The 27,932-nt window shown below is 49.8% G+C and overlaps 2 protein-coding genes across 8 annotated transcripts in view; one reads left to right on the forward strand and one right to left on the reverse strand.

Moving 5' to 3' along the window:
• SLC25A26 (solute carrier family 25 member 26) overlaps positions 1-2,251 on the forward strand; it is a 138,406-nt gene extending 136,155 nt beyond the window's left edge. Inside the window, exon 10 of the mRNA XM_069476043.1 lies at positions 1,033-2,251. Coding sequence (XP_069332144.1) covers positions 1,033-1,150 — 118 coding nt within the window. The 3' untranslated portion in view covers positions 1,151-2,251. The remainder of the gene's footprint in view (positions 1-1,032) is intronic.
• A 17-nt stretch (positions 2,252-2,268) lies between these two features.
• LRIG1 (leucine rich repeats and immunoglobulin like domains 1) overlaps positions 2,269-27,932 on the reverse strand; it is a 112,192-nt gene continuing 86,528 nt past the window's right edge. For 3 of the 7 annotated variants that reach the window (XM_069476036.1, XM_069476038.1, XM_069476040.1), the window contains 12 exons: positions 26,679-26,822; positions 24,576-24,656; positions 18,809-18,880; positions 17,948-18,019; positions 13,844-14,007; positions 8,784-9,104; positions 7,155-7,436; positions 6,175-6,594; positions 5,539-5,664; positions 4,839-4,985; positions 4,036-4,320; positions 2,269-3,936 (listed from right to left, as the gene is read on the reverse strand). In XM_069476036.1, coding sequence (XP_069332137.1) covers positions 3,677-3,936; positions 4,036-4,320; positions 4,839-4,985; positions 5,539-5,664; positions 6,175-6,594; positions 7,155-7,436; positions 8,784-9,104; positions 13,844-14,007; positions 17,948-18,019; positions 18,809-18,880; positions 24,576-24,656; positions 26,679-26,822 — 2,374 coding nt within the window. In that variant the 3' untranslated portion in view covers positions 2,269-3,676. Of the gene's footprint in view, positions 3,937-4,035; positions 4,321-4,838; positions 4,986-5,538; positions 5,665-6,174; positions 6,595-7,154; positions 7,437-8,783; positions 9,105-13,843; positions 14,008-17,947; positions 18,020-18,808; positions 18,881-24,575; positions 24,657-25,054; positions 25,105-25,141; positions 25,255-26,678; positions 26,823-27,932 lie in introns of those variants that run through there. The other 4 variants (XM_069476037.1, XM_069476041.1, XM_069476042.1 and 1 more) reach the window with 4 other exon arrangements.

Genomic DNA, 27,932 nt, shown 5'->3' on the forward strand with positions numbered 1-27,932 from the left:
TGGGAAACCCAAAAATTTGTGTGACTCACTTGATTGCAGTATTCACTATATTGCAGTGGTCTGAAACCAAACCCACAGTATCTCCAAGGTATGTCTATACTTGTGGTAAAAAAAAGTTCAAATGTTATAGAAATGGGAGCAGGGAACGGTTCCTGGAATCCTCCTCTCCAAAGACAGCGGTTTCTCACAGTTTAGGCCACGTCCCTCCCATAGTTCTCAGATGTGCAGTTGTATTAGACATACAGCTCAGGGCCCTGATTTTTTAAAAAGCTGATTTTGTCAATTTTTTTATGGTAGTACCCAGGGACTGCCTCCTTCTCATCAGCTGCATAGTCATCCACTGTGTTTATACTGTACTATAACGTATATATAACCGGAAGCAGGCCATGTGCACTTTTCCTAGTCTTAATCATGCCACGATGAACATCTTTGAACAAGTCAGCGCCTGTGCATAGCTGGGGAGGGTGTTTAAAGTGAATCCGCAGTGACAAGGCTGCTCCCTCCCAGCCGGAGCCCACTCGCCTTTCACACCCTTACTTAGATGGAAAAAGAAAACAAGGCCGTGGAGGTTTGATTCCTTGTGGTGGCATCACATTTGTGGGTCTCTAAGGACAAAAGTGGCTGAGTGGGGGGCGGGGAGAGCAGCACAGTTGTCCAACAGTGTCTTCACTGGCTGGACCAACCCCCTAGGATTTGGCCCTTTGACTCCTTTTTTTAAAAGTCGGTTTCACCATCTCTCAAAGAAAAAAAATGGTGTGAAAGTTTTAAAGAGAACTACTGTTGGGACAGAGTCGTTACTTAATGGTAAGTGTTCACAAGTAAGCTGTTTGGTATTTCGCCAGCAAACAGCTGTGCTCAAACTTCAGCAGGCCTACTCGGGAATGTAATTTAGTGCCCTTCTAAAAGGAAAAAAACGCATTTTAAGTGCTGCGTGAGGCTTAATGAGCATAGTGTATTGAGCTGAGCAAGCTGTGGAATGTAACCTTTTTTTACACAGATTTTTAAACTCTTTCCTCGTGCTGTTCCCCCCAGGTTATTTGCAGGTGTCTTCCCTCGCATGGCAGCCATCAGTCTGGGCGGCTTCATCTTCCTGGGGGCTTATGACCAGACGCGCAGCTTTCTGTTGGAAGTTGGCAAAAGGACTCCTTGAAGCAGAGATGGTCTCACACTCCCTTTCAGGAAAGGGGACTGCTGGGAGGACCCTCTTCCTGCGGAGCAGCTGTTTGGCCCTCTCAACTGCAGGACTCGGCGCTGACGTCCAGTTCTGCCGAGATGACGGCGTTGAGAATGTGTTGTGTGTGGTGCATGGCGGCTGGGATGAAGTCAGGAGAAGAAACTACATCCATGGCGGTACTTTGAACAATTTTCTCAGAACGTCTTAATAAATAAGTTTGGTGATGCTGGGGCCAGGCTCTTCAGAACTTTTATTTGATCTGTATCTGAGCTTTCATTTCCTGCCACCTGATGATGGCAAGATGGTTATAATTTGAAAAGAATGGCTAGCTTGGGAAAAGGAAGGAGACTTGGGGAAGAAGTTGTGTATGTGGGTGTTTCTCCCCTGGGTTAATTCCTATTGTGTAAGGTTAGAGCTTTGTTTAAAAAGAATGAACTACAGGTGCATAGCAAGCATTCTTTCTGGGTAACCAGGCTGCTGGTTTTAATTACCTTCAGATTTCACCTATAAAAACACACGATTGTATTATTTTACGGTGAAGTGTCCAACGACCCATGTGGTATATGAGAGAAAGCAGCTGCAGCTCATGTGACTGGGTGGGCCCAGCGGGCTCCAGGCAGGAGAGCATGGCGGGGTCCCCGTTGGGAGGCTGCACTACCCCCCACTGTCCTCCGCCCAGGCTGAAAGGAGGGCCTGGGCCAGCTTTGGAAGCACAGTGTTGCCTCCTCGAGCTTTAAGCTCGACGTTGCAAGGAGAAGGGATGGAATGAAAGGTCACCATCCTTTGGGATTTTAGAGCTTGACTAACAAGCTCCAGGTGTAGAAGAATTCAGAAAGAAATCTCAGGAATCTTGCAGTGTTGTGTCTTCCCTGGAGCAACAGTATGTGATTCTGCTTTGCCTCAACTTTGTCCTTTGTGAGGAAAAAAACATCAGTTAAAGGCAGAATGCCTGCATTTGTAAGGGAATCTCTCTCTGGAATTAAATGGGATGGGGAGAGGCTGGTTAATATATGTAGAAGAATGACCCCAACCATACACTGAACATTTATAAATGAACCTTTATTAAAGACACTTCAATGCCATTTGTTAGACACTTCAATATTTTACATGGTTTTCAATGTACATTGTACCAAAATTTCTATAAATAAATAACTTTGTACATAAAAGTAATACTTCCTCTTTCACATTGCCTCTCAGAAGCAGCAAATTCACATATTTTGTGGAAGTAACAATCGGTTAACCATTGAGAACACAATTGTAAATGTGCTTACCTTTTGGAACAGTGATGACATCGGACAGTAAAATTTAACAAAGGTAACCATTTTGTCAATACTCCCCCTTCAGCTTTTTAGCCAAAGGAACTTGCTTTCCGAGACTTTAAGGACCTTGTTTGTTTCAATGTAACGTGTACGGACTCACACACTGGCACTCACAAGATGGTTAACTACAGGTCTCGAAAGTGCAATATACCTAGAACCCAGGGTGAGGGCTAAATCTTGTACAGTCCCAGCCCAGTTCCTTCTGTGCAAGGGAATGGCGTGGACAGGCCTGCTCTGGATTCTCAGTAGAAATAAGCTAGCCCTGAAAAGTGAGAACTTTTTATCCTTTTTAGGCCCCAAGGCCAATGTAATATTAATTATATTGGCAAAACTAAAACATCACTATTGAAAAAAATCCACAGGTACCAACACCAGCAGCCTTTACCTTAATAGAAAGCCTCAAACAGAAATCAAAGGATACTGAAAGACCACATTTGCTTGTATTACAAAATGAGCTTCAAAGGAGGAAGAAAGGCAGTGCTTAATTGTTCCAACTAGTTGCTTGTGGTGAACAACCCTCATTCCACTCCTTAAGGAAGGAACTTACTTACACATCAAAGTCACTCACTGCACCGGTGAGTGGCATCTGCACCTCCGGGCTCTAGGGAGGCTGCTGCCCGAGCGTCCACACAGGCAATACTGATGTGAAGTTACTTCCAGCGCACACGAAATCGCAAGTTCTGCCCAGAGGTAGAAGCCTGTCCTACGAAGTGCAGTACCAATCTCAGGACTTGCCATCCTTCCCAACCTACCAACTCCTGGGAACAAATGTGGTTTTAGACTCTACAAATTCCAGCCATGCATTAAGGCACCAGAACTATTCCCCACCCCTCTCCAAAATTAAACGGCAACCTGATATGAAAAATAATGTAAAAATTGTATAATTTTTTCTGTTAACCATGCACTAAAGATTAAAATAGCCTCTGTAAAAGATATATAATATATATGAAATCTCTGAAAACTCTTATGTACAATGGTATCAAATACTTTTTCTGCCTTTTGTACACAAATAGCCTCTTGCATTTCTGTGCTTCAGATGCAAGTCCTTTGAACGACTGATACTCCACATGGAAGTTAAAACTATGTACAGATCAGTGACGCTTGAACCCAAGCTTCCTCACGGCCCCTCCTACCTCTCTCTCCCCGCAGAGATTGGTATAACAAGAGCTGAGGTAGACAAAGCCTAGCTTTTCGGTGCCAACATCAATGGCACCCTCCGTTTCCCAGGGAGCAGTCCTGTCAGTGCTGGGGACTCAGGATCGGAGTCACATGCCTTGGGCAGGTGGCCATTGGAAATAAGCAAGTGCTGGGCTTCAGTGGGGGTGGCAGGAAAGCCCGGGGCGGCCTCCGTGAGCTCTGGATGGCCCGAAGTTAATGACGACGCGGGGTGCAGGTCTGTGGAGTCCGGTTCATACGACCTCGCTAAAGTCCAAGAAGAATCCCCTGGAAGAAAAGAGAGGCTGGTCAGACCCTCCGGCCTGGCCATTTAAGTGGCTCCCAACCCACCTGCTGGTGACTCCTCAGAGGACAGCAAAACCTTACCTTTTCCATCTAGAGATGCCACTGGCTTTTTCTTCAAGGCCATCAGCATTCTGTCGTGGTTACTGGGGTACAGCGACCCCCTGTAATCGGTGCAAGACCCCTCAACAGTCCCACTGCGCTGCTGATGCGGAGAATGTTCTCGGTTGTTCCGACTGGGCTCCCGGCCACCGAGCGTGCTCAGCTGTGTACTGTCTCTGGCCACAGGCTGGGCGCAGAAGGCTCGTTCCTCGGAGTAACCATCCACGTCAGCGTTGCAGTCACTACATACGGTCGGGCCACTGGGTTCTGAGGGACAGAGCCACAGGTGCATGAGAATGAGTGCTGCTGGCATCGCGGCCCCACACAGAGAACACGGTGCTTAACATGTTCCAGAGTGAGTGAGTTTCGAACTCAAGAGAATGTAGTTGTACTACTTTGATCGCAGAAAGAAAAAAATTCCAATTTGAGTTTGGCATGATGCAGTGTTAAGGGTCTTCTGAACAATTAGAAATTTAGCCTCAAAGAGCTCTGGTGAAAAGGTACCGACTGATACTCCACATTTGGTTTGCGCTCTACTCCTTACCTAAGTTGCCCATAGGTCTAGGAAGATCCAGGGCAGGCTACCGCCCCACAGATTTATGGAGGGGAGACGCTGTTCTGCCATGAAGAGGGCGGCCAGAGCTTCTCGTTTTGGGTTAATACCAAATTTGGAGATAGTCGTAGACAAATAAATAATGTGTTTTCCCTCTTTCATTTAGTGACTAGATCAACCCAAATTTCAATTTCAAAAAGAAACCACTTTTCCCGAGGAAAGCCTCTCTCACCCAGCTTACTTGGAGCAGGGGTCCCGTCAGCCTTCTCCGTCACCTTCCATGGCTCCTTACTGTAGCCCGCACAGAGCTTGGGCTGCCTGCACGGAATCCCGTGCGCGTCGGCCTCTGGGAAGAGGCTGGCATCCCTCGGACAGACACCTGCGATGGGTTCGCACACATTTAGAAACCTTGGCTTCAGCGCTTCACAGTAGCCTCAGGAAAGGAGTGGGCAAGGCTGCTGGAACCAAGTCATCTTTTAAAAATGTTCTTTACATTGTGGGATTGTTAGGCTAACCCAGAGGACCCACAAGGAGCGTGTTTTCTACCACCCCTCCCCGGCAGGCAGGCCTTTCGGCATTCGAAGCCACGTTAAAGGAGCAGTTCTGCGAAGGAAAAACCTTATGGCCCTGGGAGAGGGCTCAGAGTCCCCCACTGCCGGGAAGGATCTCGCCCTGGCGAGAACTTTCTAATGTGAAACTGGAAGACAGAGCAGACCCAGACGCTTCCCCCACACAAGGAACGGGTTGGTTTCACGCCTTGCAATGTCCTTTGCAGCTGTTATTCCCGGCAGTGCTACCTTGTCCTGACTGGGAGACACTAAGCCCAACACGGTGACTTCTTGGGGCACAGGATTCTAAAACCTTGCAGAGCTTACACAGACTGGGTCCAAAACCAAACAAGCCCTCAGGCTTCACCGTTGCTGAGGCCTTACCGTTGCTCTCAATGTGCCCGTTGGCCTGATGTCCACCCTCAGTCCTGACCACGGTTTCCTGTCGGTCAGACAGGGTCCCCTGAGAAGAAAGGTAGCTTGGAACATCTGGTGGCACGATAGTTTCATCTGCAAGGAGACAGGACAATGAAACAGCAGAGTCATGGTGACAAGAAATTCACTGTCAGGCCCAGAAACAGGATTTCCCCAACAACGACCAGCTGTGCATGTGACAGGCTCTCCCAGAACCTGCTTAGCCTTCCTGTGCCCCCAGGTGTGAACGCACGGCAGTCACATACCTGAGTGCACACAAGACTGAGGACAGTGGTGGGAAGGGAGACGGGACTAACATGAGAATGGCACTGAGGTCGCTTCTGGAATGACCCACCAGCATGGCAACAGGACACACGCCTAGCACACCTCTGAATTACCGAGGAGCAAGAAAACAGCAGAGGCCATTGTGCACTGATGTTTTTAGAGTGTTCCCATTTAAGGTTACGGTCCTAAAAGTCAGAATGGTACCTCAGCTACCCAGAATGACTCCATGTTCCCAAAGGCTCTCGACAACGCCTCTGGACCCAGCCTCGTTCCCAAACATCCCTCCGCCCCTGAAAATCAGCTTTGCCGGCAGTGCCCGACCTGTGTTGGTGACACTGTACTCCTCGCTCTTCTTCCTGGTCTGGTAGATGATGCACACCCACACCAGCGACGTCAGCACGATGCTGCACACCACAGCGATGGTGAAGATGCCCACGGTGGTCCCATCCTTCCTGCAGCCAGGGGTGGGCAAGATGCTCAGCTGGCTGTGCGCTCGCTCGGTGCCCAGGGTGTTGGACATCTCGCAGGTGTACCGGCCCGCGTCCTCTGCCACCACGTTCTGGACGACGAGCAGCTGGTTGCCAGGGGTGAAGTGGTGCCGCTCCGTGAGGCTCAGCGGGCGGCCCCCCTTGAGCCAGGTGATGCGGGGCAGGGGGCTCCCCGTAGCTTTGCACTGAAGGGCCACCGTTTCTCCCACAGACACCACGCGGTCTTCCAAGGGCACCGCCAAGGATGGGGTCTCTGCAGGAAGTCAGCAGAGATCGCACAGTTACTCTCTGGGCCTTGGTTACTACACCTGTGCCTTGTCCTCTGGACAAAGGGTGATCCAACATGGCAACGAAATGCCCTCTGAGATCTTCTATCAGAGCGGCAAGCTTTTCAGAAAACCTAACACAATGACTAAATCAACATCTTGGGGTGGCTTTGACAAGGAGAACGAACTCGTTTCTGGCCACGAAAGCCCCTATTATTCCCTAACTGTCCTGTGACAGGCCTGTGTCCTAATTCTTGACCAAGACCACACCCATCCTGCTCAATTGAGGGCGGTTCTTGGAGTGTTTCATATCTAAGCCCTATGAAGACTCTCTTAATTCACCAGCTATCAATTTTTTTTAAAGAGATGGAACCACTTGTTTAAGAAAAATTTTAGAAAGTAGCCCAAAATTTCAAACATAGTAGACACAGCCCACTACATGTACATACCCCAGGCTCCAAGAGTTTGACAACTTCGCCTCTAGGTACCTATGATATTTAAGACAGACAGACAGACACACACACACACAGTGTAGCAAGAGCCGAACCTAAGACACTCAGGGTGGCATTGGCGGAAATGGAGCCGGCTGAATTCTGGGCGGTACAGCTGTAAACCCCCATGTCATCTATTTTCACGTCGGTGATGAAAAACACATCGTCATCCGGCATGACGTGCATGCGGCGCTCACGAGCAGCAGGGAAATCTGTGCCTCCATCCTTCTGCCAGGCAATCTGGGGGTTAGGGTGACCGGTGGCGGCACACTCGAGGCGGGCCATTGTGCCAGTCCGGATGGCAATGTCTTGAGGCATCTTGGTGAATGATGGCAACACTGGAAGACACATGCAGGGTTACAGGACAGCCAGGTACAGAGCCCGGGAAACCCTCTGGTCAGTACACCTCCCCACCCCCACGCCCGGGCGCCAGCTCACTGCCGTACCACCCTCCCTGCCAGCGCCCAGGACCACTGCTGCCACCTGTGAATCGGGAGCCGCCTTCCTCCGCACCCAGGTGGAACATTTTCTAACCCTAACCCTCTCCTTGTACACCCTAGACTGGCTTTAACCCCCTCAAAGGTGAAAACGTTTCCCGTGCTATACCTCGTAAGGTAATCAGTCTACACAGGGGTCCCCTGTAAGTGTTAGGGCCTGGTGCTTAATTACCCACCGGAGAGCCCAGGGAACAAAACACCTGCCCCATCAAGATGGAATCACAGAGGGTGGGCCGGCATGCCTCCACCCTGGGGAGGGCAACGGGATGGCTCTTCCCTCTGGAAGAAACCCTCTAGGACAGGCGGTCGGGGGCCGTGCTGCCCCCCACACAGGCAGGGAGCACCCAGCTCGCCGGTTTACTGAGCCTGAAGGCCACGTCCTGACGGGGAAGCAAGCAGCGAGTGTCAGGCAGCGCCTCCGTTCCTGCCAGGGTTACGCTGGTGCACTGAGTCTTCCAGAAAGACTGAGGAATCCCTCAGACAACCCGAAGTGCAAAGAAGGTGCTCCCCTGCCAATCTAGCACTTCTGATGACCACAAGCCGACTCTTTTTAATTGGAGGTTTAATAACCAGGAAAATCCCACTAGGTTACCGGGGTTGGGGTAGTTAACTACTCAAGCTGTCTACCCCAAACACTACCACAAATAGCAGTGCAGAAGAAAGCCCCCTTGACCAGCTGTGAGACTGGAAAAAGAACCTTGTCAAACCCCTCCCCAAACGCTGTCTCTCTCAGGACAGGTGCTCACACCAGCCCTGCACTCCACAGCCTCCAGCGAGGCTGGGACCTGTCCCCACCCCGGCTGGCCTCCGGCTCCAGGGCTGTGCCCTCTACTCAAAGAGCAGCAGCTTCCCCAAGGTCGGGGGATGCTTGGAATCTGAAAACCATGCATCGTGGCTTATGGAAGCTAATACATGGATATAAATACAAGGCTTAGCTCCACAATTCCACTGAACATAATAACTGGATTTTAAAAAGTCACTAAAACCAGAGAATCCATTGAGAATAACCTTCAAATCTGAAAAACCTGCTCTGGGCAAACCCACATAATGGCATGATTTAGTGGTGTCCCACAGAGGCATGTGTGTCTCCTGTCTGAATCATCTCTACATGGAAAACTATCTCAAAAGAACAATCAGGAGTGTGGCTTGTAGCAGTCTTGCACTAGAATACAGACAGCATCTCCGTACCATTCACAGTGAGCCTGGCCTTGTGCGAGTAGGTGGAGCCAAAGTGATTGGTGATGACACACTGGTAGCGGCCCTCGTGTCCAAAGGTGACCTGACGAAGGTGCAGGATGGTGGTGTACTCCATGACTTCCCCGTCCTGTGCGCGGACGTGGGCAAAGTTCTCCATGTCAGCATTGGCCAGGACCTCGTTGTCCTTCTTCCAGGCGAAGGTCATGGGGGAGCTGCTGCTGCTGGCTGCCGAGCACATGAACCGGATGTCCTTGCCCATCACGGCCATGGTCGTTTCTGGCTGGGTGATGATCTGTGGCTTCGGGAAGTCGTCTGAGGAGAGAAGGGCCAACCTGTAAGGCTCCCTGAGCCCTGGTACACACAGGGACCAGCTGCTGTTCAGCTAACAAGGAACGGGGTCCAACACGGAGCAGGAAGCAGAGCTCACAGTCCCTGTGCATCCTCAGCCCCACAAGATGCCCTAAGAGTCGCAACCTGGGCATCTGGCTTCTTCCAGGTCTAAGTCCGTGAGTAGTGACCACCTCTGTGGTCACACTCCTTGATTAGAAATTCACCCACCAGTACTCAAGTATCAAACCAACCAGCCAGCAGTTCCCTTGAGAAAACTACAGTTGGCTTTGCCCGCTTACAGAGTCAGGTACCACCAGTCACGACCGCACAGACCTCACCCACAAACCTTACTCCAAAAGGAGGGGTGTGAAGCACTTCAGAATTTCACAATAAGGACTTCCAAAAATCTGCACCTCCGTTAAAAACATGAAAACCCCCACAAAAATGGTCAAAAATCTACTTTTTTGGAATTCTGGAAAAACCAAAGGCTTACAACAATCCATGGAGTGTTGATTCAAGAAAATAGCTCTATCTCTGTGGGAGAAACAAAGAAATAAACGAGGAAAAATGAACAGAACCACAGAGACCTGTGGGATAGCATCAAGCATAACAGCATACAAAGAATGGAGGTCCCAAGGAAAAGAAGAAAGAAAAAGGAACAGAAAGACTATTTGAAAAAATAATGGCCCCAAATTTGATGCAAAACATGCATCCACACATCTAAGGAGCCTAATGAACTCCGAGTAAAATAAATTCAAAGATCCAGACCTGGACACACCACAGTCAAGCTATCAAATACCACAGACAAAGAACCTTGGAAACAGCAGAGGAGGAGCTACTCCTTACACCAGGGCATCCTCAGTAACATCAGCAGCCTCATCAGGAACCGCGCGGACCAGAAGGCAGCATGCACACACAGTCGAAGTACTGAAAGAAGAATTCTATGTCCAGCAAAATTACCCCTCAAAAATGAAGGAGAAAATTAAAATACTCCTGGATTTAAAAAAAAAAAAAACACAACAAAAAACCAAGAGAATTCATCCCTACCAGACCTATCCTACTAGAAATACTAAATGACTACATTGAAAAAACATCAGACAGTAATTCAAATCCAAAGAAATTAAAAAACACCATTACAGGTAAGTACAAAAGGCAGTATGAATGTATTTTTGTTTGTCACTCTCTTCTGATTTAAAAAGCAACTAAATAAAGCAACAATTATAAAACTGTCTATGGGCTTATGTTATATTAAGATGTCATGTGTATGACAATAACAACACAAATGAGGGAGAGTGGATCTTAATGGGAGCAAACTTTTTGCATACTGTCACAGTTAACTTCATTATTTATTGGAACTAGATTACTTTAAGTTGCTAATTTTAATCTCGATAGCAAACACTAAGAAAATACTAAACATATATACATATGTATAGTAAAAGAAACAAGGGAATTAAAATGGCATACCAGAACATCTATTCATATAAAACTAATCAGTAATGGAGAAATAAAGAAACAAAAAGATAGAACACATAGAACAAAGAGCAAGCAGCAAACTCTACCTTATTATTAACTACATTAAAAGTAAGCAGATTAAACACTCCTATTAAAAAGCAAGGATTGCCATAATAGATAAAAAACCATGAGCCAGCTATGTGCTGTCTATAGGAGACATTTTAGATGCAAATACACAAATAGTCACTAAAAAAGACCTAGACTGTCCACACTAATGACATATAAAAGAGACTTTAAGACAGAAGTTTTTAGTAGAAAGAATATTTTATAACATAGAAGGGTCCATCCATCAGGAAGATATAAAATTTATAAACATATATGCACCTAACAACTTCACAAAACATAAAATCTGACAGAATTGAAGAGAGAAATAGACAATGCAAAAATAATAGTTTGTAGACTTCAATATTCCACTTTCAATAACAGATAGAACTAGGCAGAAGATCAACAAGAAAAGAGAAGACTCAACACCACCGAACAGACAGACATAACAGATATCGATGGAACACTTCACCTAACAGCAGCAAACACTCTTTTGAAGTGTACATGGGATTCTCCAACAAAGTTTTTGTGTATACAGGTATTTTCAACTCTCTTGCATATATGCCTGGACGTGCCAATTGCTGGATCACGTATTAAGTTAACTGTGTTTAACACACTGACTGCCACACTGGAAAAAAAAATTTTTTTCCCTGGGGTCACAGTGTTTTATTATGAAAATAGAATAAAAACTTTGAAAACAAAATGATCCTTCCTAATTTAATGAAAAATTTGTTATTTTTTGTTGTTTTCTGTGCATGAGTCATATGCAACTTGAAAAATAGTTCACGTGGCTCAAGGTAAAGAGACATGTGAGTTACATATGCTTCATGAGGCCCCAGGCTCAAAACTATCGTGAGTTAATTAAATACAACTCACCCAGCAGTTCATGTGTTAACTGAGGAACTGCCAGGACTGTTTTCCAAAGTGGCTGCACCATTTTACATGTCCATGAGCAGTATGGAGGGTTCAGATTTCTCCCTATCCTCATCAACACTTGTTGTTATCTGACTTTTGGACTCCAGCTATCCTAGTGGGCATAAAGTGATTATGTTTCAGTTTTTTTAAAAAAGGAGTGGGAGACTCCCACAGAGCTTGAAACTCTGATCTCCTGCCACAGTTGTCATGATTCCCAGTAACACCTCATGGTGTTTTGGGGGAAGCCCAGCTAAAATGCAAGGGAGGAGTGAGAGAAGTGAAATAAACAAACTGTTGCAATCCAGAACATGCCAGGGCCACGGGCTAGGTAGAGCCTGTGAAAGTTCTACCTGGCTCATCCAAAGGGAGAGACTAGCCTATGGCAGGGAAAGGGGGGGAAGCGGCAGGAAGCTTAATTTTAGGGAGCTCTATTAATAATTTAATTGCTCATCAAGTGATGAGCAATGTTACACAGCCATTTTGTGCCTAGAGAGTAGTGCTATGCACAGCCTTAGATTCCACACGGAAGGCCCCACAAGACTGATCAGTAAGGAAAGCTCACTTTGGTAGGCTGCTGCCATGTGCGCAGTATGTTTAAGACTGCTCCCTGGTCTGGATCCAGAGAAGGTTCTGGAAGCCTGCTTTCAGAAGTGGTGGGGGTGGATGTGTGGAAGTAGGACACTTGGATCTTGTCTCCAGCAGGCTGACTGGCTATTGCTATGGCCAAAAAGTAGGACGCAGATGTGACCCACAGGGATCCCCGTACCACCAGGTGAGCCCCTGGTGAAGAGCACCACAGTGGGGATCCCGAGCCTCAGGGGCGACTGGAGAGGACAAAGGCCAGAGGGACCCGCACCTGCCCCACCGTTCCAGTCCAGCCTGGGACTCCCACTTCCCTCCTGCTTAGAGCAAAACCAGACTCAGCTCAAAACTCAGCTCCAAGAACAAGAATTTTCATGGATAATGTACAAGAGTATAATTGTAATATCTTGGCATCCTTGTATCACTATTATCAAAAACGCTTCTATGGTGAATTTGAGAATAGTGCAAGACTCTGGCCATCATACCACCTAAAAAAGTTATTTCCTAAATTCTCCTGAATATCTACTACTAAAATGTTCTTGCTTTTAAATCTTTTGAGAATGCATCTAATTTACATTGGACTGTGACAGTAGCATTAACCTGATTTATAAACAAATTATATGGAGTGCAAGACAATCATTAAATATGTTCAAGATGATCTAGGTTCAGTATTATACTATCTAGCTCCTAACATCCAACTCCTTTAGTAGACCTACTGAGAGAAAGGGAGAGAAACTTAAAATTCCAGGGTTTAGAAACACTCATTCTTCCAAATTTTTTCATTATCATTTATGATTCAGAATGTACATAATGGAGTTCTCTTATTGTGATTAAGTAGCTTCTACTGGACCTTACCCTCCCACAGATAACCAAAAAAATAAAATGATCTGGAGATAGCTTGAAGGTACTCCCACTGGCCAAAGATGGAACTATTTGAGTCTCTACAATAATGACAATAAATAATGAATCAACCACCCCCCCCCCCCAAAAAAAAACTCAGCTCATTCTTTGATCACATCTTCCTGGCCGTAAGCTAGTTAGTGAGAGAGTGTGTGTGTGTGTGTGTGTGTGTGTGTGTGTAGCTGTTCAGCATTTTCTATGCTCTTTCTGTGCAACCAAACTTGGATCCTGACTACCCCTGCTGCAAAAGACAGCCAGATCTACGTTCCAACAATCAGAAGGCAAAAAGAATTTAAAGTTGCAAGTGCAGATTTCAGTGGCTTGGAGAAATAGCAAGAGTGCAAGGCTACATGAAGGAATTATTTTTACTATAGCAACTGTTCTCCTGAGACTTGTTCTTCCTGCATTTAACCTTTCATTCTTGGGGTTGGAAAGAAACACACATTAAAACCCCAGCCTCATACACTGAGTAAGTTCACAGCTAAATCCAGGCACCAGAGCCCTTTGGAAACACAGAACTATCTTCCTGTAACTGACTTTTCTGATTTGTAATTGAACCAACTCATATTCCTTTCTGATTAAATGCACGTACTCCGAGAACCACATAATGAGGCAACTGTACGGTAAATACTGTGTGTGGTTTCACTGGGAAATAAATCGCATCCAGCAGCTGATCTGGGGGTTACTCTGATCACAGGAATTACTCCCATACTGAAGAGTTCCTCTGGGCCCTGCATGAGGAAAAGAAAAAGTCACAGAGTTGGTCTTACCACACACGAAACTCTCCGGCGACACAGAGAAAATGCTCTGGCCCTTCAGTGATTCTGGGTGGGCACAGGTGGCTGTCACGAAGGCTTGCAGCATCCTGCCCGTTAACCATGGGGGCAGCCACTTCAGCTGACAGTCACACAGGAAGCTATCACTGCTGATATGGCTGAAAGAAAAAGAAAGGCGGATGCTTGAAGTGTGACCGCAAAGGAGGGCCACTCCCTTAGTATCTGGAAGGACTGATCGCCTCGGATCAGCTTCTCAGGTTAACACCAACAAGCCGGAGGGGGAACGGTCTTCCTCACAGTTCTCCGTGACCCAGAGCAGTGTGCATAACCCACCTGGAGATTTTGATAAAATGCAGTTTCTGGCTCCGTCAGGAGTGGAGCCCAGGATGCTGGTACTGCTGGTCCAACGACCACACCTGGAGTAGCACAAACCTGGAGTTTACCTGTTCTAAGGCAAACACTTGTTCCCATGTGACCCTGGGGACACCTTTAATCTTTCCTGGCCTCTGATACCTCCAACAGTGGTAAGCCACCACTGTCCCTTCTCTGGTTTTTCCCCACTTTCCTGATAAGCTACTTAGAGTTTCCAAATTCAGCCTGGATTTAAATTCCGTAACAAGTTCTGAAAAGGGCTCTTTTCCTATGTGGCTGTTATTTTTCGATTTGGCAAAGCTGAGTGTTTTCTTACTTCCAAATGTAAGCCTCGCCAACATGCTGCCCTCGTGTTTGTGTATTTATCTCGGCACCAGCGTTATTCGGGAGGCCAGCAGAATTCGGCTCCGCTCCCTAAATAGTGCTTCTTAGTTAATTGCCACTGCCCAGGGAGCATGAGAATGCACAACTTTGGTTTTGTGAGGCTCCAACCAAAACAGACAGTATTTTCTTTTTCATTTCTCAGCAACTGTGGATAAGCTTTTTATTAAACAGAAATCGGAATCACCATCTCAGTGGACATTCCTTCCTGTGGAGTCACTTGAAGCTAAGTCAACCAGAGAATCTAGCTGCCCTGTTTCTGGAAGACCCCAAGGTTATGAGCTGAAGAATGACGGCTGGCACACGACAAGGGGAAGACCCAAGAAACAGCAGGCTTCCCTGTAACGAACTGTCTCTGGTACACAGTGACGAAAATGAGACGCAGGTATGCTTAGAAATTTCACAAAACCATCACACAGGCCAATGGCACAGCAATGGCCTCCTCCTCCACTCACCACTGTCCTCAGACATTGACAAAGCAACCCAGTGGACTGACTTCTTGTTTTCTTCTGTTTCACTCTGGCCTTCTAATGAGCAGAGAAGCTGTGAAACTAGTGAACAGCAAGGATGAATGAAATTTAAGCCAGATACCCCCAAGCTGACTACATTAAGTAAACTCTGCTCTTTCCTCCTCTTCTTCCTCTCCCTGTTCCCAGATGATTTGGCATTTTATTAAAATAATTCTGGAAAGTGATTTTCCAAAGACTGAACCAGTATCTCAAAAGCATTATAACTGGGATGCTGACCTGTAATAGACCTTAAAATCGGCATGAGACTTTGTATTGTTATGTGATGGGCAGGTAGTATTCTGCTGAGAGATACCTGGAGGGCTGTCCCCTTACTCTAGGTGGCAGAAGGGCCCTCGCGGCCAACCAGGAGAAAATGGCCGACTCTCAGGCAGCACGCGGGGAGGGAGCTTCCGGGAAGGTGCTCTGTGCGGTGGTTGGGGAGGCTGCGCCAGGCACCAGGGAACCCATCAGCCTCCCACTCAGAGCACCTCCAGCTCCCCATCAAGAGGGCATTTCCACACAGTCAAGCAGAACAGCTTGGATGCTACATAAACGCCTAGAGGAAGATGCTGGGCCACCACTGTGAGACTTTCGGCACTTACATGGAGGCCAGCGACATATTTAGTTTGAGCCACGGGAACAAATTGGGGAAAACAAATTTGACATTTGTCCTTGATCAGACATGTGGGTGGAAAGGGTTAAGCCTCATAGCACACATTCAGTGGATTTGTGGAGCTTAGCACCTTTGAGGATTTCTTGCCTCCTCCACAATGAAACCCACCTCAGAGAGGAGACCAGACCCCAGAAACACAGCTGGTACTTGGGGTGGAAAGAGGGTGTTCCTAAAGGACAGATGGAAAGGGACTGTAGCCAGACAGCAGTGAGGACACTGACCCCCAGACATACACACGTTACCATAAAAACAAAGGCTGGTGGGCAGACTGGACGCGGGGGCCGTGGGCAGCGCCAGGCCCTGCACGCACGGCTGCTGCTCTTCCTTCACTGCGGAAAGCGCAGCCTCGTCAACTGCCGACAGGCACTGCCCGCTGTGGCTCCCGCTTCCAGCCATCCCAATCTTCGCTGGCTCACATGGTCCGTTTCCATGATTCCAACTCAAAGTGTGTTTCTAATCATTGCTTGTGGAAATTTACCCAGAGGATGACTAAGTGCACAGTACAACCTGCCTTGATCCGATGGGGAAGAAAATGACCAAGCGGAATTAACCGTTTCTCCCATCAGAGGACTGGGCCCAGGGCCAGCCCCAGCTGGGTACGTGCAGCGGCTGATGGGAAACCCGGGCGGGGAACCCAGGCTGAGCCTCCAGAACCATGCAGAGGCCACTCGGGGGTGGGGGGCAAGCTTCGTGGAAGGGTCCAATTCTTCCCAGCTAGAAAATGGTCTCGTAAGAGGCCGTAAGGAAAATCTTTCTCCCCCTCCTTCCATTAAAATACCGTCTTCCCATTTTATCAGATATTTTTATTCCCAACATTATATTTGAAATTTTCAAAGACAGGGAAGTTGAAAGAACTGTACAGGAACACTCACAAACCCACCACTTGTCTTTCGCAATTAATGTTTTTCTCTACTTGCTTTATCACGTATCCATCTGGCCTTCTGAAGTGGTCTGGAATCATTTCCTCCCTTCCCTGGAAGGGGAGCCCTGGAATCCCTTCTTCACAGTGCAAACTACCCAGACAGACAAAAGCAGAACTGCTGAGGCTGAAGGAGGGGTGGCGCAGACCAGAGCAGCTGCTCGCAGAGCCCTGAGGCTCCACTGAACCTGCCGCAACCCCCGTTCTAGGATCCAGCCCTTCTAAGGCAGGCCACCTGCTTGGCAGGCCTGAGTCTCACAGCCAGCCACGTCATGAGGCAAGCGTCCAGACCACGTCATTCAGAGAACACCACCCGGCCCACCCAGGTCCTCAGCTACGGGGACTGCACCCCATTTCCCCATTCCTACCCTCCCTGCCCAATTGAGGGTCCACCAGGAGTGGCCTCAGCATGGGGATAAAGTCAGTGCACAAAGATGACCATCCTCTGGCCTCTGCCATTTTGACAGCACATCTAGAAACCAAAAGTTACACTATTAGGGAACTGATAATAGAACTTGCTGCAGAATCAGATTCATGTATAGGAAAAAGAAAGGAAACACAGGTGTTGCTACCTACATACCTAGACTAGCTCCTCTACCAGGGACTAGGATACAGGTAGGCTCTTCCAACCCCTGTTACCCAAGAGCCCCCGGTTAGTGTCCATGGCGGCAGCGCTACCTGTTCCAAGGGCCTTGCAGAGGGTGTGGGCTGGGCGCCCCACACACTGAGCACCCGTGGCCTCCACCTCACTCACTGCCCTTCAAAGCAGCCCCTCCCAATGCAGGGCCTTCACTTTAGGCAAACTCAAAAGATGAAAACTTGTCCTTGACCTAACGAAAGGGATGATTATCCACTTTCAAGCGGAGAGTTTATTTCACATTATCTACAACAGTGGTTAACAAATTACCTGTTTTTGTCACTATGAATTTATGGGCACACAGCCACACCTGCTTGTTTATTATTTATGGTTGCTTTCTACTACACCACTGCAGTTGAGTAATCATGACAGAAACCCTGTGGCCTACAAAGTCCAAAATCTTTACTGTGACCCTTTAAAAAGATGTTTGCTGACTCCTGAACCAGAATAAGCCCCATAGGGCATTTTTTTTTTTTTAAGGATAACACTTACATACGCCTATAAACGATCACAGGCCTTACATAAAGTGAGAATAATGCAATTACAGGTGTTTCTTACTCAAAGTCTCTACTCATGTTAGCCAAAGCCATGGAATCCAGGTACTTACAGCTCCTTAAGATTCTTCATCTTCACAAAGGCATCAAGCTGGACAGACCTGATTGCATTCTCTCCAAGGTTCCTGAAAGAGAGCACAATTACTTAGAGAAACCCTAGGTACAACGTAGGACAGCCCTGGTTTCACGGATGACCCACAGGCACTAGCCAGAGCTGGGTCCCCACTCCACTGCAGGTGGCTGTTGTTTCCTACACGTTGACACAAACCCAGGGAACGACTCTGGAACCAACCCAGCCTTAAGGACAGCATCAAAGCTAGGCTGGGGGCTGCTCAGCAAGTCAACAAGCAGAACCTCTGCAGCAGAATTAAGGTCATACTTGATTCAAAGAGGAAATAAACTAAGAATCACATACTAGAGGCATCTGCCCCAGATGGCAACAACGTGGAGATCTCAGGGCTGGCTCCCCATCCTCCCAGGGCCTCAGGAGCGAGCACACCAGTAGGAAAGCTCCCCGCGAGCCCAGTGTGTGCGTGGCGTTGTTAAGCTGCTTTTGTGGGGCTGGCAGGCTTGCCGGGATGAAGTGCCCAGTGGAAATGGCCGTGAGACCAGGGGCCCAGGAAGGAGCCCGGTGCAGTGGTGAGGCAGCACGGCGGGAGGGAGGAAGGTATTTATCCACATACCAGTTGTATTAATTGGGAACACACTAACTGGCCATATGTTCTGTAACTGTTCCTGGCATAGGCAAAATAAAGGCCAAAGTTGAAGCTGACTTATAATGAGAAGGAAGCAGCTGGCCTTTCCAAATAGCCTGTTTCTCGGTTTACAAAGATGCGATTAAATTGCTAGCAGACTTCCCCGGCAGTCGCGTTTGGCAGGCCTGCATGTCAGGCGGGGTCTGGCAAGATACTCACAGGTGCTCCAGGCCTTCCAGCCCCGAGAATGCTCGCTTAGCCACGGACTTGATCTTATTTCCAAACAGAGTACTGTAGTTTCCAAACATCCAGAAATTGGGAGGCAGTGGGGGAGAGAGAAGGGAGGGTTGGGAGAAAGAGAACACACAATTAGGGCAGTGCTACCTGATAAGTCTCCGCAGTGAGGGGCAGGTGGAAAGCTGACCTGTGCGGAGATTACACAGGCCTTCCCCTTTTCTGAAATGAAACACTTTTATCTCTATTAGAATTTAACAGTGATGACAGGCTGGAATTGCATGCACCATCTGGCCCAAAAAGGAACCCTTGCAGTGTGAAGTAGGAAGTCACCTTGTCCAGCCTGGGCTGTCTTTCTCCGAGGACCACCCAAGGGGAGTGGTGGGTGAAGTTTTGCAATGGCCTCGCAGGAGAGATGGGATTGGTGACTGATTCGGGGAGAGGAAGCAGAGTCAAAGAAGACACTGAAAACTATGCAACTTAATACTGCCACCTACTTCTGAGAACTACAGTCTGGGGATGAAAGTTTTTCCAAAAGAGGCAAGAGGAGGACAGGAGAATTGGCAGTGATCAAGATGGCTCTGTAGCAGTTCGGCAGCCAGAACGCAGCCAGCACGCAGCTACGGCGAGCTGCATCTATGCCTGACCAGCAGGCCGCTCAGGGCCTGCAGGAGATCCCGGTGCTTTGGCCCCTTGAGCCAGACCCCAGATTTTACATGATGTCAATGGGGCCGAGGCTCATTAAATCCCACACAGGCAGGTCCTCAAAGGGTGACCTCCAGGGTTATTCAGTGCCTGTTCCCTGTGAGCAGGGGCTCGTGCTTCCAAGCAGCTCCAACCCCAGCCGTAGCAGTAACTGTCAGAGTTTTCTCAGAAACCAAAGTCTGTCCCCTGCAATGCACATGGAAGAAACGAGTGCTGTGGGGCTGTGTGATCCCAGGGAGGTTTGTCTCTACACACGGGAGCCCCTAGAGCGTGCCGGCTGCTGGGAATGAACAGAGTCAGGTTTTCCTTCCTTGTGTTCAGGTTCTCTGAGAACCCACCCAAGGCATCCCCTGTAGTCTGGCTGGCACAGGAAGCCCCCTGCCAGCGAACCACCCTTGGTGATGCTGATCATCAGCTGTGTGGACTCACCAACATTAAGGTCCACGAAGGTTATTTAAAGGGTTTGCTAAGAACACCAACTGCTGGGAGCCAACTCCTGGGATCCTCGGAGCCAACAGGTCTAGTGTAGGAACCACTGGTGGGCAGGGGGGAAAAAAACCTCTGCAGAGAGTCAGTCTGGGAAGGCCTTGTCCAAGATCCCAGCGAGAATCAGGGACAAGATCTGGAGGAGAGGCCAGCTCTCCCTTCAGCCTGCATTTAGACTGGGGTCACAAGGGAAGACAAAAAGCACTGGCCCCTCCCTAGGAGGAAGAATGAATGGAAACGTGAGCCCTGCAGAAAACCAAACATGGCAGGGCGGCCTGCGCCTCGCTCACCACACGCCCGAGCTCCATCCTAATCGCAGCAGGCCCAGGGGAGCGCCTGGGCAGGTACCAAGAGGCACCTGGGCAGGTACACAGGCCTGCCCGGAGCCACAGAAGGCGGCGCTGGCTCAACCTGCTCCCGAGGCACTGCCAGCCCGCGTAGCCACCTCTGGGGCCGCCTCAGTGCAGGGGCTTCCTGACCCTCAGTCCCCTCAGCAACAGACTCCTTCCTGGGGGCCTCCTAGGCAGTCCCCCACGGTAACTCCGAGTTCAGCCTTCCGACAAAGCCAGCTCTGTTTCCTGTCTCTGGAGGGTGAAGGGGCAAACAGGCCAAAGACCCCTCAGCCTTTTCTTTCTCTCAGAGGCGGTCTGCAGGGATGTGCAAACAATCTCATCCTGAAAGATTTTCTGCAACCTCTCTCCATCCGAAAACTTATTTTAAGACAAATAAACCAAACACACAGAAAACCCAGTGGCTGTGCGAACTTAGGCTTCTCAACCACAGAGCCAGCTAGCAAATCACAGCTCGCGGGGCACCAAACCCCCAGCGCTTCGGAGCGCGCTGCCAACTTCTACACTTCATCAGATCCCCCAGGCCAAGGCACTGCGGGCTCCAGGTCCCAGTAAAAACGTATTGAACTGTTTAGTGAAATCTCCCGTAAACTAGATCCAGGAAAAAGCTGTGCTTTATTTCATCCATTAAATATTAGTCACATTGACCTCTTTTACAATGAGGGCATGCTGTTATTTCTAATGGTGACAATAGCAATAAAACAAATTCTCAAATTCTCAATTACGCAGGGGCTAATCATCCTGTTGGTGGATTAAACCGGTCCTTACCCTCCCCCTGCAGACATCTGGGGCCGGGGGAGGAGTCCAGGCCAGCAGGCTGGGATGGCTCTAATAAAGGACTGCTGGGAGGAGAAAGGAGAGCTGCGACTGCGGGCCGGGAGGACGCTATTTCTGTCCCAGAGCCAGGCTCCCAGGGAGGGACAGCTGGCCTGGCCTCCCCAGCATCGACCTGGAGCAGGCAGGCCAGGGGAGTCACCGTCAGATTCTCCCATCCTCCTCCCGCCAGCCCAGCGCCGGGCTCCCAGGCCTGCTTGGCGCGTGCTGATGCGGGTGGCAGGCGCTGGGGCAGGGCTAAGGTACACATGTGCAAAGCCCCCCCATGAATCCCACTCTGCAGGCCCAGCCCCACCCAGGCAGGAATCAACAGGCTTTGCCTCTTCATGCAGTTCTGCGTGTTCCCCCAACACACCCACTCCTCACACTGCGGCGAGCTGGGACCACCTCGCGGGTACTTGCAAACACAAGTCACTTGCTGCTCCTCTCTGCCTGTGTTTTGAGCTTCAGAAATCCTCCCCTCCTCCTCACATATGAACTGTGTGCACTGTGCGGGCTCCCAGCAGGGGAACCCTAAGCCATCTTGAAATGGGCCCTGGGGCAGGTAAGTTAATATCATAATCCCAGGCAAACGAGGAAGACAGGCAGGCACTGGAGAGGAGGAACAGTCTTGTCCTGCCAGGAAGCTGCAGTCTGCTGATCTACCCCCAATGCCTGTGTTCAGCAGGTGGAGAGCGCAGACAGGGCAGCGGCCACCCAGTCCTCAGAGGGGCCTCTGTGGCTCACTTCTTCCTTTCCCAGGGACACTGTGACTTAGGTTTGGCTTCTCACATGGTGGAAGGACCCCAGGTCCTTGAATAAGTCAGTGATGGCAAGAGTCTCCTCCTCATGAGGTAGACCCCTGAGACCAGCCCCCTGAGCTCGCCACAGGCAAACCCACGCCAGCCCAAAGAGAGTCAGGGCACTGACTGCCACCTCCACAGGATGGATCTCGCATCTGACGCGGCAGCCCTTCCCAGTGCTACACACGCCCCCTTTCTCAGTGCATCCCAGACTTGCACTGGGCCACTGAGACGGGGTAACAGTGTTGTGGCCACTTCTCCAGCCGTGGCCATGGCACAGAGCTTTCCCAGCGATGCTGGGGGGCGGGGGGAGGGCGGCAAAGCAGCACTGGGTCCTCCCTCTCTCCCTCAAACCTACACTCTGCCAAACACAGTGGTTATAACAAGGCCTGTGCACCAGGATCACGTGGAAACCATCTACTTTTTTCATTCCCTTCCAATGTGGAAATTTTCACATACCATCGAGGCAGACGAGTCTCACGAACCCCATGTGCCCATCACACAGCCACAACTGTCATCCACTTGCGTCAACCTCATTTCATCTCTACCCCTGCCCACTGCCCGTCCCCTAGCACAGCTGGATTAGCTGGAATCCAAATCATAGACACATTATTTACTTTTTTATTCAAGAAGAAAAGGATTTTTCTTTTGCAACCTAACCATGATACCATCACACTTAAATAACTGACAGCAGATATTTAATCAAATTAAGGAATTCTTGTTGTCCCAATTTCCTCTGATTCAGTATGTCTCTCACTCTCTCTCTTTTAAAAACACATATGGAACCTCCGGCCCTCCTGCCCCATGATTCAGTGACATTGGGGGAGGGTGAAGCTTGAGACCCTGTATTTTAACAAGTTCCCAGGAGTCTCAGGACCAGGTCAGTGTGGAGACCACCACTTTGACGGAGCCCACATCAACCTACACATGTGAGTGAGGTGAATGGGTTTGGCTGACTTCTTGGCGTTCAGACAGAACTGCTGAACCTAGTCAGCAGGTGGAAGTGGGCAAAAACACCAGGGAGTAGAGAGCAGGCCCTTAGGAAGGCAGCCGGCTGGCTCACACAGCACCAGAAGACCCGGGGACCCCAGGGCCAGCTGTACCTCACAGGCCCTCCCTTCTCTGGGAGGAGCTTCCTGGAAGCCACAGCACCCAAGAAATGGTTCAGGCTCCACGGGAAGAACGTGCTCTGTGAAGAACCTGGCTCTCCCCACCTTCGCCCATCAGCCAGTCATGGCCAAGGCCATGGGAGGCCTGTGCCAAGGTGCTTCCCACCCCAGCAGTCACACGCAAGCCTGGAGGTCCACTTGCTAATAACTGCCTGTGCCCCACATACTGGCTGCTCCTGGCTCTTCCAAGCTTGCCATGTACGGGGTAAAGAGGCCAGGAGGCTGAGGGAAGGGGAGCATTGTTTTAGGGATGAGAAGGAGAAGAAAAACTGATAAGCATTTCTAACATGCCATCAGAGCACAGGGTACTCAAGAAAAGCAATTCTCACACAGCCAAAACAGCTTATTCCTAATCAATGCCTTCCAGGTATAAAAGGTGAGAAAAGCCACACTTTTTACAACAAATCAGAAGCATTTACTATACAAAAAGACTCTCCCCATTACGGGCTTTCCTAGATCTCAGCTCCACTAGAGCTCCCCAAATATTACTTTACACTTGCATTCTGCTCAGCCTCCTGTCACTGGGACGTGGGCTGGGGGACTGAGGGGTGATGGCCTTGTCTGTCTTGTCCTCCTCCGACCTGCTGGTAAACAGCAGTGATTACCCCGAACCCCCACCTGCATGTTCCCTAGATGGCATCTAGGCAAAGTGCTGGCGAGATGCAGAGAAAACAGGGCAGGTGAAGGGACAAAGAACGTGGACTCCAGAGCCAGACGGCCGAATCCTGACCTTGCCGCTGGCCAGCTGGGTGCTCCTGGGCAAACACCTTTACTTTACTTTTCCTCAACGATAAAAAAGCTGCACAACATAACACACACACACATCCACATGCACACACTCCTGGAGGAAGAACTGGCAGATTCTAGGAGCTAGGGAAAAAAGACCCCAAATCTTAAGTTCAAAATAGCTATTACTATCACTCTTGGTAATAACTGTTTCCACCTGAGATCATGATTGACAACAAAAATACCGACAGGGGCCTCAAAACCATCAAGTTAGTTGGCTTTACACACATCAAGCTACTCAGCTTTATATACGTCATGCAATTTCTAGAAATTGCATGTACAAATTGTGTACAAAGGAGTCTTCTAGGGCAAGACTCCTTTGTACAAAGGACAACAAAAAATTTAGCTGTTTTTACATCATTTGCAAACGGAACCCAAGAAAAGCTCCACTAGGCCACTGAATGCCTGGTCTTCGGCCCCAAAGGCCCCAGTGTCCAGGGCAGCAGGGAGCCCCCTGGCCTGCGAGGAGCTGAGGTGTCCCTTACTCTCATCTTCACACCCTTCTCCCCAAACAAAAGACCTCCCCGGAGCCAGCTCTCCTCTGCTGGGCCTGGAACAGAGGAGTGAGGGGCACCGCAGCAGCGCCTCCCCCACCTCCCCCGCCTCCCCCGCCGTGGGGCTCCGCGCTGGGGATACTCACAGCTTGCTCAGGCTGTCAAGCCCCATGAAGGCGCCACTTGTGTCCTCTATGGTGCCCGAAATCTCGTTGTGGTCCAGGTCCCTGGGGAGAGGACAGAAAGCCAGCTCACTGTCTAGTCTGAGCATGAAAGGGAGAACGGGCTCCCACCCAGCCTGCCACGTGGAAGCTGCAGTCACCTCGGTGCAACCTGGAGGCCCAGCCGTACTATACAGTGAAGGCAAGTGTGGCCCTGGGAAGGAAGCCCTGCTCTGCACACCTTGCAGGGCGGTCTGCCCTTCTCAGCCTGTCAGCAAAGCTCACACAAGCCTCAAGCTTCCCCAGACTCCCTCTGTAGCTTCTGCATCGAAGGCCACGCTCGCAGGAAGGGAGGCCGTGCAGACAGCCCAGTCTGTATTCTGCCCCCAGAGAGCAGACATCTGGCCCCCGGCACAGAGAACCAGCCAGAAAGTTTCCTTAAGAGTTCTCGTCTGCTCTCACACCAACCAGAGTCCCTTTCCTGGACGTGACCGAAAACCTGTGAAAAGTGCATGGGGGAAAGGATGGCGAAGAAAGAGGCCCCTCGGTGCTGGCCAGCAGGTCTGGAGCCTAAAGCCCATCTCCTCCCAAGGCCTGCACAGCACTGACTCTGAGCCAGCGCGGACATCTGGGTGCTGAGTCAGACTTGTGACCCACTCGCCAGGACCAGGGAGATGAGGCCAACTCCTCGGCCCAGGCCCCTCCAATAATGAAAATCCCAAGGCCGATGAATCAGCAGCCTCCCCAGCTTCCAAGGGCGGGTCACGGTGCCCAGGCGAGACATCACACCTGGCGACCAGGCCCCCATTCTGCCCGCTCCAACTTTCCACAAGGTTCTTGGTTCCTAAACTTTCCTGTCTTGAGCTCCTACACACAGGGGCCAGGAACAGAAAGGGATGCTGCTCTTGGCCCCGTGAGAACCTTCAGAAGGAATCAATGCTGCCAGTAGGGAGGGAGGGGAGCGCTGACTGAAGAGTGAAATGCTTGCTCTGACCTTTATTTTACAGCAGGAAGCTCAAAGAGCTGATTTTGCTTCTGGAAGGGACTTCTTTCAATGGGTTCCTCCCTATTATCTTCCCACTGAAAAAACCAGGGACCCAGGGATGCGGCTTTGTGTGCCTGTCTCCCTGTTCCTAGCCCTGGCTGCCAAAATTTTTCTCTTCTTTCTGGCCAGCTCAGTCTGAATGTTCCCAGCCTTGTTATTCAGGCCTTGCGAGGGTTCGCAGGCTGACCTTACTTGAATAGCTTGGCTCCGGGCTCTTTCACACTCCCAACAATGGCTCTGCTTTAAAGCCAACTGCCAGGTGCAAGTGCAACAGCCCTCCTCCCTGTCACATGCCTGGGAAGGAGGCCTCAGAACCCACTACCACTGTCTCCACTACCTCTCTGGGGGCTTTGTGCCGATATTTGCTTGGAAGTTCTCTGAAGGCAACAATGGAAAAGTTTTATAAAAGTCCCAGAAAAGCATCCTGCAGCAACTTCTGGCAACCCTGTCTAATTAGGAACTTAGAGGGAAATGGCATTGTCACCTCCACTTTGTTAAATGACCCCCTAATGAGGTGCAAGGAAAGACATGGGATTCCCTAAGTACCTCTCCTGGAACAAGCTATCCTAGACACAGGGTATGCTGAAGAGCAAATGCTAGGACCAAGAGATGAACTGCAGGATCCACTTGGCTTGGAGAAAAAATATTTGGGACTTAAAAATGGAAGTCACAACTGGAAGACTCCAGACTGGAAAAACTGATCCCACGGCTGCCATTCCGAAGGCTGCTCCAGGCACTCAGGGTGGGGGAAGCTTTTCCCAACAACAGGACCACAGCAACCCGCCCAGCACAACGTGGGAATTACTGCTTGCTAACAATTTATCGGGTACCAGCCTGGGGGAATGCGAGAGATTTTTCTGTTCAACTGGTTCTTTTTCAGTTGATTATATAAAAGTTCGAGACTTTGCACACCTAACAAGTCAGCTTTGGATCCTATTCTGACTCGAAGCCAATGAGAATGGAATTCAACAAAGCAGCTGGTCTGTCCCACTGTGTTCTCCCTACCGGGGACCCCTTCATTCTGTCGAGAGTGAAAGACATACAAGACTCGCAGGTTCTTGAGTCCCTTGAAGGCGCCTTCCGCGATGTGGCTGATGGCATTGTGGCTGAGACGAAGGACACTCAAGCTGCTCAGCTCTGCCAGGCTCTCCTCATCCAGCCGCGTCAGGTTGTTGAAGGACAGGACCCTGGGGGGCCGACGGGGGCGGGGGTGGAGGGGGGGGCGTCACCACCAGGCCACGAGCAGCTGCCCTCTCCTCTCCTTTCCTGAACACCGAGCCGCAGCTGGCCGGATCCCAGCGGCAAAGGACACACACACACACACACACACACACGTGCACGCCCACAGAAATACCAAAGGAATAAGTGGCCATGCAGCCAGAAACTCATCAGGGCCCAACATCCATCTAGTGACTCCCAGAACGGTTGTGTAGGTCACGGACACCAAGGTGTCCACTCAACTGTGAGGACAAGGTCACGCAACACAAGAACTCTCCAGGCTTGAACCCCTTCGTGCTGGTGTCCATGGCTGGTCTTGACTCAGGCTACCAAGACCTCGCAGGGCAGAGGCCTGAGACTGTGGACGGGAAGGACCCCAGCGGGCTCTGACAGTGAGCCGGGGAGCCCCCGTTACTCCCGGCATTGGCCAGCAGAGGGCACCACTGGCCACTGCCTCGGAAGCCACGGCAACGTCTCACACCTTAGCGGGGGACTGCAGGCTTCCGCCCAAGTCACCTCTGAGTGTGACACACGTTGCCTGAGTGTCAGAATCCAACACCTGACATAGCCCTGGGTTGATTACTTGATATACTGGTCATCTACCGTTGAAAAACAGGGAATTTGGGCAGGGGCAGGAAGAAGGAAAATAAATTCAGAGAAGATTAACGAGTTTTTAAAGGTGACAGGGAGCAACATTCTTTCTCTCCCGGACAAATAAGTCATGGTGTCTGTCAGTCTCAAAGACCTGGCAGGAGATCAAAATTACATCCTCACCTGCAATTAAAGAATTTAGCTTAAAGGAGGGCCAGGAAACACACGCTGGAAAGCAATCCTAAATCTGGCTCCGCAGTCGCCTGGATACGGGGCAGACTGCTGAGACTGGTCAAGACACCCTTCCATGACCTTCCCTGCACCATCTAAAGGGCACAGAAGACAGCCTCATGTTGTCCACCAGCCAGAGAGGCAGACCCCTGGGAAGCTCAAAGGCCCACCAGGGAGGGAAGACACCTTCCCACGGACTCACATACCCTCTGGCGGTCACAGAGGGTGCTTGCCTCTGAGCTCCCTCCCTACCCGAA

This window comes from Eulemur rufifrons, chromosome 7 (genome assembly GCF_041146395.1).
Source record: "Eulemur rufifrons isolate Redbay chromosome 7, OSU_ERuf_1, whole genome shotgun sequence".
NCBI classification, from domain to species: Eukaryota; Metazoa; Chordata; class Mammalia; order Primates; family Lemuridae; genus Eulemur; species Eulemur rufifrons.